Source organism: Hemicordylus capensis, chromosome 5, assembly GCF_027244095.1.
Source record: "Hemicordylus capensis ecotype Gifberg chromosome 5, rHemCap1.1.pri, whole genome shotgun sequence".
Classification (NCBI taxonomy): domain Eukaryota; kingdom Metazoa; phylum Chordata; class Lepidosauria; order Squamata; family Cordylidae; genus Hemicordylus; species Hemicordylus capensis.
Window position 1 is genome coordinate 124,454,053 of NC_069661.1, and position 13,320 is coordinate 124,467,372.

The 13,320-nt window shown below is 43.6% G+C and overlaps 1 protein-coding gene across 3 annotated transcripts in view; it reads right to left on the reverse strand.

The window, feature by feature from the left end:
• Positions 1-13,320, reverse strand: part of CPZ (carboxypeptidase Z) — a 49,874-nt gene that overhangs the window by 23,796 nt on the left and 12,758 nt on the right. For all 3 annotated transcript variants that reach the window (XR_008309207.1, XM_053258410.1, XM_053258409.1), the window contains exons 2-3: positions 6,461-6,490; positions 4,328-4,702 (exon numbers count right to left, since the gene is read on the reverse strand). Coding sequence is in view for 2 of the 3 variants with exons in the window: in XM_053258409.1 (XP_053114384.1) it covers positions 4,328-4,702; positions 6,461-6,490 (405 nt within the window). In the remaining variant the exon portion in view is untranslated. The remainder of the gene's footprint in view (positions 1-4,327; positions 4,703-6,460; positions 6,491-13,320) is intronic.

Consider the following 13,320-nt stretch of genomic DNA (forward strand, 5'->3'; position numbering starts at 1 on the left):
CATGTGCCGGTGTTCATAGTAAATATTTTTACTTCCCCTAATTCTGGAAAGGTGTTTTATTAAATGCAAATTTAGGTACAGTTATCCATCTTATTGCATACTTTATTATTTGTTATTATTCACACTTCTATACCATTCCTATAAATTAGTTAGCAGTGCTGAATACCATAGCCCACACTGCTTGTCCGCTGAGGATACAGAATGAATACAATAATCAATTTGCTGTGCTATGTAGGCATAGTTAAATACAATAAATTGCTTCTACCCCTTTTAACAGGTTTACTGTGAAGATCCTTAGAATTTTATGTAATGTATCTTTTTGCTGATAAGAGTGCTTCTTTTACTTTCTGTTTTGCTAAATTCTGTGCTATTGCGTACAAAATCCATTAAGTAATGGTTAAGGCTCTCTCAATTGGTTAAGTAAAGACATTTACCTTATTAGGTGAACTGTTCTTTATCTAAATGTGGTTAGTTTGATAGATTGACTATACTGAATGTATGCTTAGGAACATAGGAACATAGGAAGCTGCCATATACTGAGTCAGACCATTGGTCTATCAAGCTCAGTATTGTCTTCACAGACTAGCAGTGGCTTCTCCAAGGTTGCAGGCAGGAATCTCTCTCAGCCCTATCTTGGAGAAGCCAGGGAGGGAACTTGAAACCTTCTGCTCTTCCCAGAGCGGCTCCATCCCCAGCCACCCAGGCCGCCACCCACTGCATCAAACATCAGATGCACGGGGCGTGGTTTCGCTTCCAAATGGGGCCATGTGGTTTGGGGCGGCGGCAGAACCCAGGCTGCCGCTGGCCTTGCTCCGTAACATCATTTATCTTGATCTAATGAGTGAGTTCCATTAAAATAGCTGAGACTCTCTTACTAGGGTTACAGAATAGCCTTTGTTGTTTATGAGCCTTTCATAGACAAAAATGGGTCCAGGCTAAACCCACATTTTTCTAGATCACAGTCCTAATTTTCACAGGCGAATCCTATAGTAGTATTTTTACCACTAGTGGCTGGATATAATGCATTTGAATAATTATGCACAGAAGCCATGATTGACACTACGACCATCACATATCCTGATAGAAGAGTTTGTACTGCTAATACAGTTCCGGGGGTTCCAATACAGTACAATACAATACAATACAATACAATACAATACAATACAATACAAGGGACTCTAGTACAGGCGAATTTCTAATAATGCCATTTCAGTTGGACCCCAGCAGTCCCTTGTATCATTTTATATATTCTTTATGGCTATGACAATGGTAACTGGCATTCCAGGGAAGTTCCCTTCATCTCTGCCAATGCAGAAAGAGCCCACATTTTCTGCCAGCTCATTTTGCCCTTGTAATTTCCTTGCATATGGTGGTACTTCAGTTCTTAGGCCCCATCTAACGCCAGTATATGCTGTCAAAGCAGGTTGCCGAATTAGAGCTTTAGTCCCATAGCCTTAATTCCTAAATTATCACTAAAATCTAAAACCACCTTTGAATGAGTGGAGAGCAGAGGGCTAAATGGAAAGAAAAGAAATGAATGGTACCATAATCCATCAGGTGCAACGTTTGCCGTACACAGGCTTCCCTGGATGAGCTCCCACCTGCTTAAGCACTGATAGTGACAGAATTCAGTTATGCACAGATTACTGGATTTTCTGAAATCCGGTCTGAGAAACTACACAACTGGGAACACAAGTAATTAGAGGTTGTACAAGCTACAAGTTAAGCAACACAATGTTGGGTTAAATGACCAAGAAATCTGCTCTTCACACATTAGTTTTTCCATGGGCTCTAACACAAGAGAACAGTTTTCTAAAGTCTACCAATAGATGAGCACATGTTTTTGTATTTCACAATGTATCATGCCCTTCTGTCTCTTGTCCTTTGCAAGATAAGCCATACAAATTACAGCAAGAGTCAAGTTTAGCTTCACATGTCCTTAAGCCTCTATATTTACTATTTTTTCCAAGTTACACTTAATATACAGTGGTCCCTCTACTTACAAAATTAATCCGTTCCGAATGCACATTTGTAAGTCGAAAAGTTCATAAGTCGAAAAGCGGTTTCCCATAGGAATGCATTGGGAACGGATTAATGCGTTCCGGAGCCTAGAAAAAAGACCCAGACCCCCAGTAAGGCTTGCAAACTGCACAGGAACATTTCTTTTCAAGAATAAACAGGCAGTAAACAGGCAGGCAAGTCAAGGAAACCGCATGTAAAATTCGTAAGTCAAGGAAACCGCATGTAAAATTCGTAAGTCGAGGAAACCCCATCTAAAAATTTGTAAGTTGAAAAAACCGCATCTAAAACCAGATCTAAAACTGCCGTTTGTAACTCGAAAAATACTTATGTCGAGTAGTTTGTAAGTCGAGGGACCACTGTACTAGAATAAAGCAGTAGTAGAGCCCTTTCTCATGATCCATGAGACGGGCTCGAAGGGGCGAGGGGAGGAAGCCTCAAAGAACTTACCTCCGCCACAGATGATCCTCTTCTTGTTGATGGGCAGCCTGATCAGCCACCCAGACGATTGCCGGCTTCTGCCGGTAGCTCCGAGGGTCGGCATGCCGGGACACGTCACCCTGCCTCCAGAACTCCCATGTGCACAGTGCATTATGGGGATCTCCCCTCCCCTCCCTGAAGCCAGCTGGGGGAGGGGAGATGATCAGATGACCAGCAGATGATCAGTAAAAGGGGGTGAGGAGAGCACTCACCCTCCTAACCCCATTTAAGAGGGTGGCTCCAGAGGTGGGTTTGCTGCTGAGGCACTGCTGGGATCGGGCACAATCCTGGCGGTACACACGCATAGGCAAAACTGGGCTGGGCTTCCTTAGCCTGGTTTTGCCTGCACACATGCTTTGTAGTGTTCTTATTTTGTGAATCAACAGGATTTAACAGTGTTATGAAATTCTGTCTGCTTCTTTCTGAACACTGGCTGGACATTAAACTCCCATTAGGATTTAAGGAATCTCAAATTCAGGATTCCAGGCTTTGTCCACACTGGATACTTCATCTCACTGAGGATTGATTTACCTGAACCTGAGCTGAGCTGATGACAACCTATACTGATTTTGCGTAGGCTAAGCCAGTAATCTGATTTCCTTGTGCACATTTGTTGTATTTTATTTCTTTGTTTGTTTGTTTGTTTGTTTGTTACACTTCTATACTACTGCATACAAAAAAAAGTCCCTTGGTGGTTCACATCACCAATTAGCACCTGCTTAGGTGACTTGCTTCTGAGGCTGATTCACTGAGGTCATCCACACAATCAAAACCTGCGTTCTACCTGGGTTTGGGAGCTTTGTGTGCTCCAGGGGCAACATTGGGCGAACGGGTTCAAAGAACCTGGGCCGCCACCAATCAGGGGCCACGCCTCACGGCCCCAACACACACCCCACACACAATCTGATGTCAGATGCGGGGGGCATTGTATCACTCCCAAAGGGGACCGTGTGGCCCCATTTGGGAACGAAATCGGCCCGTGCTGCGTTGGCAGCGTGGGCTGGAGCGATTCTCCCTGCCTTTAAAGGCAGGGAGAGCTGCTTCTGGCCTCGCTGCCAATACAGCCCTCCATTTGGGAGGGAGATTGGCCCGTGCTGTGTTGGCAGTGCGGCTGGAATGGCCTTTAAAGGCAGGGAGAGTCACTCCAGCCCGTACTGCCCAATGCAGCACTGGCTGATCTGCCTTCCAAACAGGGCCACATGGCCCCGTTTGGGAGGGAGGCCACGCCCCTGCATCTGATGTCAAATGCGGGGGCGTGACTAGCCAGGCCCGCATCTGATGTCAGACACAGGGGTGGGGCCAGGTGCTGTGGTGGCTGGACACGGGCCACCGCCAGCCTCGCTCTGCGGCTGGTGTGCTCCTGATTTTTGGTTGTGTGGAAGCAAGCTGGGAGGAAAACCTGGGTAGAAGTGATTGTGAGGAACCAAGGTAGGAACAAAACTTGTAGGTTTTCATGTGTGTTTTGCAAACACATCTATGTGTTTTGGGAATACACCTCTCAAACCCAGGTAGAACACAGTTTTTGATCATGTGAATGACTTCACCATCTGTTTGAAGCCAGATCAACTCAAGCTGATTTCAAGCAACTGAGATTCAGTCCTATCAAAGTAGTGGAACTAACTGACCTCTAGTCAAAATCAAGTTATGTTTACTTTCCATTGGTCTGAATTATTCAGCAGGCGACAGACAAAAAACACAAGGTTGTGGCTATAATCTTTAGACCTTTTATACTGAATTACGCTGTGGTGCCACAATCCAGCAAAGCTGACTGGATCTGGATCTAGTGGGATCTAATTATGTACAGCACACAGATAGCTTTGGTTCTTACCTCGCAGCTTTGCCAATGGGTCAAAGCATCCTTCCACTTGATCCACAAAGAAACGATCACAGTCTAAAAAGTAAGGCCAAGCCATATCAATTGCATCAAAGGCAGGAAGACAATTTCTTTTCAGGGCTTCACAGACATGACGACAAGGCTTAATGATTTTTCCTTCTTCACACTTTGGGGCCATGATAGAGCAGCCCAGAAGCCTCAGATCAGGATTGCACTCCCCCTGCAGCAAATTATGGAGCACACTCATCAAGATATATTCAGAGCTGTATTCAATCACTCCTCTGGACTTCTGATCCAGCAAATTAGGGTACGTTGTTTTTGAATAGGATACATCATTGCAGGAACCCAAGGTGATGTCCACACATTTTGCTGTGAGGAATTAGAAGATAAGTACATGAATATTTCTTGTTCAGTATTCACACTGAATCCATTTAAATAGTCTGGTAATAAACAATCGATTACATAGTACTTTCATTTAAACAATTCCTGAGAGATTTGCCTTGAAGCTTACATCACAATCTATCTATTCGGTATCTTTTGAAAATTAGTTTCCGCCTGCAGATTGTTTGGAGCTCTTCACTGCAAGCCCTCAATACATTCAAGTATGATGAAAATACAGAAACAATCTGTGCCTCTTCTCAATCCAAATAACACTACTTAAGAGACAGAATTTAAAGCCACACTACGTTCTGCCCAGATTATATGATTTGCCAGTAAACAGGCACAAGGGATTGTAATTAGGCAGTTGGTAGGAACACCAACAAGAGAAGTATGTACTTGGCCAGAAAATGAAAATGTGATTGTTGAACAGATCAATAGGAGATATGCAAATCTACTCTGAGGTCATTCACACAAGCAGAAACTGTGTCCTACCCAGGTTTGGGAGCTGTGTGTGCTCCCAATTTTCAGTTGTGTGGGTGCAATCAACTAGGTAGGAGGAGGGAGAAGTGATTGCGTGGAAGCAAGGTAGGAGGAAAACCTGGGTAGCTGTTCTCCTACTTTGCTTCCACACAATCACTTCTCCCACACAGCTCCCAAACTGAGTGGAACACAGTTTTTGCTTCTATTAATGACCTCTAGGTTTGTTTACTCAGAAATATTGAGTGAACTGCCTAGAGACATCTGGGTGAGGCAGTATTGTGTGTGTGTGTGTGTGTGTGTGTGTGTGTGTGTGTGTGTGGTGCGCGCATGTGTGTAAATAAATACATCCAGCTCAGTTCATTGAGATTTACTCCTGAGTAACTGTGAATAGGCTTACAACCTAAGTTGCATGTTTCATATAAGCATCTTGTTAGCACTGAAGCAAAAGTCTTATCTGAAAATACAGGACTTATTTGAATATGATTCAGTTTTACAGAAATAGTATTGGACTCCACCATGTGTCCTTAAAAGGCTATGTAGCAGGCAGAAATCCAAAGGATGCAGCCTTCTCCACTATTTGCATGAGAGAAGGGCTGGAGGCAGACTTTCTGTCCGTCATGCTGGCTTAAGATGCCAGAGCGCTGCCTCTTCTCACTCCAAGTATTTTCTTCATCTTATATAACTTGTTTTCTACTTGTTTGGGTAGAAGACACAGTGCTTTTAACGTGCTTCAATAAAAAGGGAACCTCTAATCATCTCTGCTTTATTTGAATGTTTGCAACAATCTCTGTGTGCTTCCACCACTCTTGCCTTACACATGGAAGATTTTATCACCTGCACTTAGAAGTCCATCAGATCTAAAGAACCATTAAGGATGTAGCCCCTCATTGCACTGTAGCTGAAGAGATGAGGGGAAGGAGACTCTGGCCTCAGTCACTGGCTAGAGGAAGAAAAGAGTCACCAGCAAGTGTGTATTGTGTTCCTTTTTTCATTTTTAATGTAAATGTTTACACATTTGTGCAAACTGCTCAGAGCCTTTGGGATAAAACAGGATATTAGCTGAATAAATGAATCTGCTTATTAATCAAAAGTTATATTGGCAGGAGAACTGTTAAATACATATCTCTGATTTATCTAGCTAGTATGTGGAGGAATCTGGGAGAAATTGCATTGTGCGGAATAGAATGTTAAAATGAAAAGAGGGGAAAAACACAGCTAGGTAATCCAAAGATTCTACGAGAAAAATTAAAACCATATGTATATTACCTTTAGTTTCTGCTGGGGTTTGACACTTCACTGAAAATAAGAGGGGGAAACAGAGTGTGATGAACTGAGTGAAAACATTGCTGTTCCAAAGTGCAAAATATTAGAACAAAACATTTACATTTTTCAGTTTTGTCTCCCAAAGCAAGCAGATCTCAGCTCCCTTCTCATCATTATATCTACTTTCTCTGTTGCAGTTTGAAGGAAACTCTACACTTACCAATGAGGTCAGCCAATCAGCACATGGAGATCCATCCCTTGGGGCACTTGATTGGCTCAAATTGACCACAGTGCCTCACCATTTAGGCTTGCATAAGAAGGCTGTGGGACCCAGAGATGATGCTAAGACCACCTAATGGGTTCATGGGTGAAGTGACAATTGACTGGTGACTTTCCAACTTGCAGCTTCCAAGGTCATTTCCAGCCCCCCACCCCCACCCCACAACCCATGGATGAGCAGATTTAACACTTTCCCTGTGTGTGTGTGTGTGTGTGTGTGTGTGTGTGTGTGTGTGCACGCTGAAGTTGGGTGTCAGTTCCCCGACTGTGGATATGCGAAACCGGGGATGCTGGATGCATGGGTAATGAGGTATTCCTATAGTCAAAAGTAAATTGAAAACTATATGCATATCCTAGCCCCTGCTTACTGACCTACCACACTAGAGGAATAGGAACATAGGAAGCTACCTTAGACCAAGTCAGACCATTGGTCCATCTAGCTCAGTATTGTCTACACAGACTGGTAGAGGCTTCTCAAAGACTGCAGTCAGGAATCTCTCTCAGCCCTATTTTGGTGATGCCAAGGAGGGAACTTGGAACCTTCTGCATGCAAGCATGATAGCCCTGATTAGCAAAGGGGACAATTCATGCTTGTTACCACAGAACCAGCTCTCCTGATAATGCCTTAGTTTGTAATGTAATGCCCTAATGTAGTTTCTGCAGTGGCTTCCTTGTCTGAACAATGCGAGAACAGCATTGTGAACCAAGCCTGTGTTCAGCCCAAACATTCTTTTTAAATATATAATAGAGCTTTCCTTTGTTCTGAAACTCCATTTTGACTTGGTCTGCCTGCACATTGGCTTTCTCTGTATGTATATTCTGTGTCTCAGGGGCGGAGCCACCATTGGGTGAACAGGTTCAAAGAACCCGGGCCGCACCCAATCAGGGGCTGCAAGCGCGGCCCCAGACATGCCCCCCATGTCTGACGTCAGATGTGGGGGTGTTATTTTGGTCCCAAACAGGGCCTCATGGCCCCGTTTGGAGCTGAAATTGGTCCACACTGTGTTGGCAGCACAGCCGGAGTGACTCTCTCTGCCTTAAAGGGCGGCCCCGTTTAGGAGAGAGATCAGCCCACACTGCATTGGCAGCGTGGCCAGAACGGCTATCCCTGCCTCAAAACAGCATGGGTAGATCTCCTTTCCAAACGGGGCCATTTGGAAGGGAGACCACGCCCCCGCATCTGACATCAGTCGTGGGGGCATGGGTAGCCAGGCGCATCTGATATCAGATGAGGGGGTGGGGCCAGGAGGCTGCGGCGTCCACCACACATGGGCTTCCACCAGCCTGGCTCCGTTCCTGGTCTCACATAGCCTGTTGTTAATCAGGTGGTGACTCTGGTGTGTTCCCATGTGTCTGGAACACCTCAACTGCTGCTAAGTGCTAAGCCATCATGCAAATGGTTTCCCTATTGTCTGGGAATCTGTCACTATTGGGGAAGCATGCTAGATACATGAGGAATTTTCAAGCTTATAAAAGCTAAGGTCAGCTTTTGCCTGGGTCTCTCTTCAGTTTTCAGTTTTCCTGAGTTCCTGCTTCCTGAGAAATTCTTAGCTGAGTCCAAAACTACAAAGCTCGAGATATTGTGCAGAAAACTTCTCAGCCTGGCTGGTGGAGGAAAGCTCCATTCGTGATGCCAGCTCTTTATTTCTGAACTTCAGCTTATGAACTAAGATATCTGAGCCTCCTGTCTAACATCAGACTTGAAGACATGTACCTTGTTTGTACATTTTGAATATTTGCCTTTTAATATTGACTTTTATTGCCTGTAAATAGTTCCTTTTATATCTACTTGAATAAACTAGATGTTTGATTACTTTAAACTTTGAACTGGAAAGTTGTCAGTTCTGCATCCACATGTTGCCTGCTCAAGCTCTATGCTCATTTAAGTGTCCAATTTTGAGCCAATTTTGATATAATTTTAGAGTTTTCCCTCTCATAAGGGGGTCATGTCAGTGATACCGAGGACCCTAGTGAACAGAGGGAGGCCTGAATGCATAAGCTGGTGGATAAAACCTCCAGTCCAGTTCACCACAAGCAGGCTTAAGGTCCGGGGAGTGGGGCTTATAAGGAATTTAATATAAAGAGATTATAATCTCTTATAAAGAGATTAGAGACTGTTGGAGAGGGGTGGGTAAGAAAAAAGTGATTGAAGAAGAAGGAAAAGCTGTAGAAGGAAAAAGGGCAACTTTGCACACGGTCCGTTTGGCAGATCAAGAGACAGTGTGAGACATCCAGTTGGGGTCTGCTGCAATGATCTGAATGTTTGTTGCTGTGTGGAGTTTTTCTTGCAACATGCAACAGTTTGTCCAAAAATATAACATTTCTAAATGTCCATCAGCTTTGTGAGTCATTGATAAGGCACCAAAAATTCAATAGCACTGATCTGGGTACATTCAGGTCTTCTCCAAAGTTGCATTTATAGCTCAGCTACAGGCACAGCTTTGTCAGAATAAAGTAAAGGTAAAGTGAGCCATCAAGTCGATTTCGACTCCTGGCGAACACAGAGCCATGTGGTTTTCTTTGGTAGAATACAGGAGTGATTTACTATTGCCTCCTCCTGCACAGTGTGAGATGATTCCTTTCAGCATCTTCCTATATCGCTGCTGCTCGATATAGTACCAGCGAGGATTTGAACCAGCAACCTTCTGCTTGTTAGTCAAGCATTTCCCAGCTGCGCCACTTATACAGGACTGCAAAGAAAAAGTCACTTTACATTAGTTACCAAGACAGAGTTCAATACTGTACAGTTAGCAGTGGAAGTTAAATCTGCTCTATATTCACTAGGTGGCACTACAGGCAGCAAGAGAAAGAGGAAAAGATTTCCAACACACATTCTAAAGATCTCTGCATTCATTCTTGATGTATACAAAGTACATGATGGGGAGAGGAGGGAATGGGGTTTGATGAACCAGAAAATATACCAAATGCATCGATGGGAATACATAGCACGGGTGAGTGGTGTGTGTGTGTGTGTGAATGAATTGTAACGCTCAGGAGAAGAGTCATACTTTTATTATTTATTTATTAGAATATGTATATATCCCATATTTCCAAATGCCAAGAAGGAAAGCATTCAAGGTCACCTATTTATCTCTTTCTCTAATAGAAGGTTATGTATACTTATGAAAAGATAAAGGGAAAGTTGTGCTGTCAAGTTGGTGTCGACTCCTGGCCACCACAGAGTAGGAATGTGAAAACCGGTTTGAATTCAAACCGGTTCAAATTTGAACCAGGGTGGTTCGAAGGTTTGAATTCGAACCGAACCAGCCATCAGGTTTGAGCTGCAGGTTCGAATTCGAACTGAACCAGGGGGTGGTTTGATTTGAACTGGTTTGAACTGGTTTGAACCAGCTTGGACATCCAAAAATCAGTACGATGGTAGCTGGCACCCAGGGGTACCTGGCATCCAAACCCCAAAGCAATCGGACACTAGTATGATTTTTTATGAATTTTTGAAAATTATTTTTATTTTTTTCTCATAGGTTATAATGGGACTCAAATCAGCCCATTATACCTTATTGTGGAGCACCCATGGGTACCAACAACCACCCAAACCCTGAAGCAATTGGGCAGTCCAACGATTTTTTATGAATATTTGAAATATTTTGAATTATTTTTCTCATAGAGTATAATGGGACCAGAACCAGCCAATATACCCAATTGTGGAGCACCCAGGGGCACAAAAGTGGGGTGAGTGGTAGACAGACAGGGGTGCCTACCACCCACAAAACCCCAAGGCAATTGTACACTCCTCTGATTATTGGTGAATTTTTAAAGTATTTTTGAATTCCTCATAGGGAATTAGGATTGCAGCAAATGTATAGCTTCACATTGGGGGGAAAGGGGTGTCCTAGAGTGGAGTGTGGTGGGTGGTAGTTCGTAGGGTGGGCAAGGAAGCTATCAGAATTATTTGAAAAGAATTGGGCAAAGGGCTGATTTTTAAGCGATTTTTGAAGTTTATGCGTCTTTAAGGTTTTTCTCCATAAAGAAGCATGGAGGTGTCAGCAAATGTATAGCTTCACGTCGGGGGCAAAGGGGTGGCCTAGAGCAGAGTGTGGTGGGTGGTAGTGCCCAAGGGGGGCCAGGTAGCTCTCAGAATTATTTGAAAGGAATTGGGCAAAGGGCTGATTTTTAAGTGATTTTTGAAGTTTATGTGTCTTTAAGGTTAGCAGATGAGAGTGGATTCATGGTTTGTCATTGAAAATCTAATATGCTACCAAAGAATCTACACTCAGAACACTTCAGAAACAACAAAACCCAGTACCCCATGGTTTAGCAACCGATGGGGGTGGTTGGCACCCTCTTTGCACTAGACCACCTTCCTCTGGTAGGGACAAGGTTCTTTTTTTGGTTGCTGCCAAGTCAGAGTATGTTTACAGGAGGGTAGCAAAATTCTTATATATAGCAAGTAAGATTCAATTTAGAATGATGGAGGCACAAGATGCTGGGCTGTGCACTTTAGATTGACTGGCTTATTTGAATGGAATTGACTATATGTGTGGTATCGGGAGCCATTAATGTTTTATCCATTTTCTGTTCAATGTATTTAATCTATTTTATGTATTTATTCTTGCTGTTTTTTTAATATGCTGGCCTTGGGCCGAAATAAACAAATAAACAGTAAACACTAGACCACCACTCACTCTGGGCCACCCCAGCACCCCACAAGTGGCTTTAAGGTTTTTCTCCATAGGGAAGAATGCAGGTTTCAGCAGCCCCATAACTGCACTTGGGGTGTGTGGGGTGGCCCAGAGTGAGGGTGCCAACCACCTCCATGGGTTGCTAACCCATGGGGTACTGGGTATGGTTGTTTCTGAAGTGTTCTGAGTGAAGATTCTTTGGTAGCATATAAGATTTTCAATGACAAACCATGAATCCACTCTCATCTGCTAACCTTAAAGACACATAAACTTCAAATATCACTTAAAAATCAGCCCTTTGCCCAATTCCTTTCAAATAATTCTGAGAGCTACCTGGCCCCCCTTGGGCACTACCACCCACCACACTCTGCTCTTGGACACCCCTTCCCCCCTGACATGAAGTTATACATTTGCTGACACCTCCATGCTTCTTTATGGAGAAAAACCTTAAAGTGGCGTAAACTTCAAAAATCACTTAAAAATCAGCCCTTTGCCCAATTCCTTTCAAATAATTCTGATAGCTTCCTTGCCCACCTTGGGAACTATCACCCACCACACTCCACCCTAGGACACCCCTTTCTCCCCGACATGAAGCTATACATTTGCAGCAATCTTCATTATTCTCTATGAGGAATTACAAAATAATTTTAAAATTCACCAATAATCAGAGGAGTGTCCGATTGCCTTGGAACTTTGTGGATAGTAGGCACCCCTGGTTGTATACCACCCACCCCACTTTTGTGCCCCTAGGTGCTCCACAATAGGGGATATTGGCTGGTTTGGGTCCCATTATACCCAGGAGAAAAATAATTCAAAATATTTCAAATATTCATAAAAAACCATAGGGGTGTCTGATTGCTTTGGGGTTTGCATGGTTGTTGGCACCCATGGGTGCTCCACAATAAGGTATAATGGGCTAGTTCGAGTCCCATTATACCCTATGAGAAAAAATAAAAATAATTTTCAAAAATTCATTTAAAAAATCATACTAGTGTCTGATTGCTTTGGGGTTTGAGTGCCAGGTACCCCTGGGTGCCAGCTACCATCCTACCAATTTTTGGATGTCTGAACCAGTTCAAACTGGTTTGAACCGGTTCAAAACGGTTCAAATTCAAACCGAACCAGGGGGAGGTTCGAGCAAAACCAAAACTGAACCACCCCCTCCTGGTTTGAACCTGGTTCTAATTTGAACCGAACTGGGCAAACCGGTTTTGTGCACATCCCTACCACAGAGTCATGTGGTTTTCTTTGGTAGAATACAGGAGGGGTTTACCATTGCCATCTCCCATGCAGTATGAGATGATGCCTTTCAGCATCTTTCTATACTGCTGCTGCCTAATATAGGTGTTACCGATAGTCCGGGAAACATACCAGTGGGGATTTGAACCAGCAACCTCTTGCTCCCTAGGCAAGTTAGTTCCCTGCTGCGCCATTAGGTGATACCTGTGAATTTTTCTGCCTTAGGTACAATCTATTTTGCCTAAACTCCCTCAGGGCTGCAGGGTGGGGGGACAACTCTCATCTGCTTCATACAAATATGTAAAAACCAATATGTTTTATAAAACCAGACACCTCATATGTATAGTACTGCAGCTGAAAAACTAAGCTTGTCAATGGTCTGTCTCTATTCAATGACTGACTGATGTCCAGACTAAATTATCCATGAGTAACCCCACTCATTAAAGATGATGATGATGATGATGATGATGATATGATGATGATGATGATGATGATGATGATGGATTAACATTTTATTTCCCACTCTTCCTCCAAGGAGCCCAGAGATGTATACTACATACTTAGGTTTCTCCTCACAACAACCCTGTGAAGTAGGTTAGGCTGAGAGAGAAGTGACTGGCCCAGAGTCACCCAGCTAGTATCATGGCTGAATGGGGATTTGAACTCAAGTCTTCCCAGTCCTAGTCCAGCACTCTAACCACTACA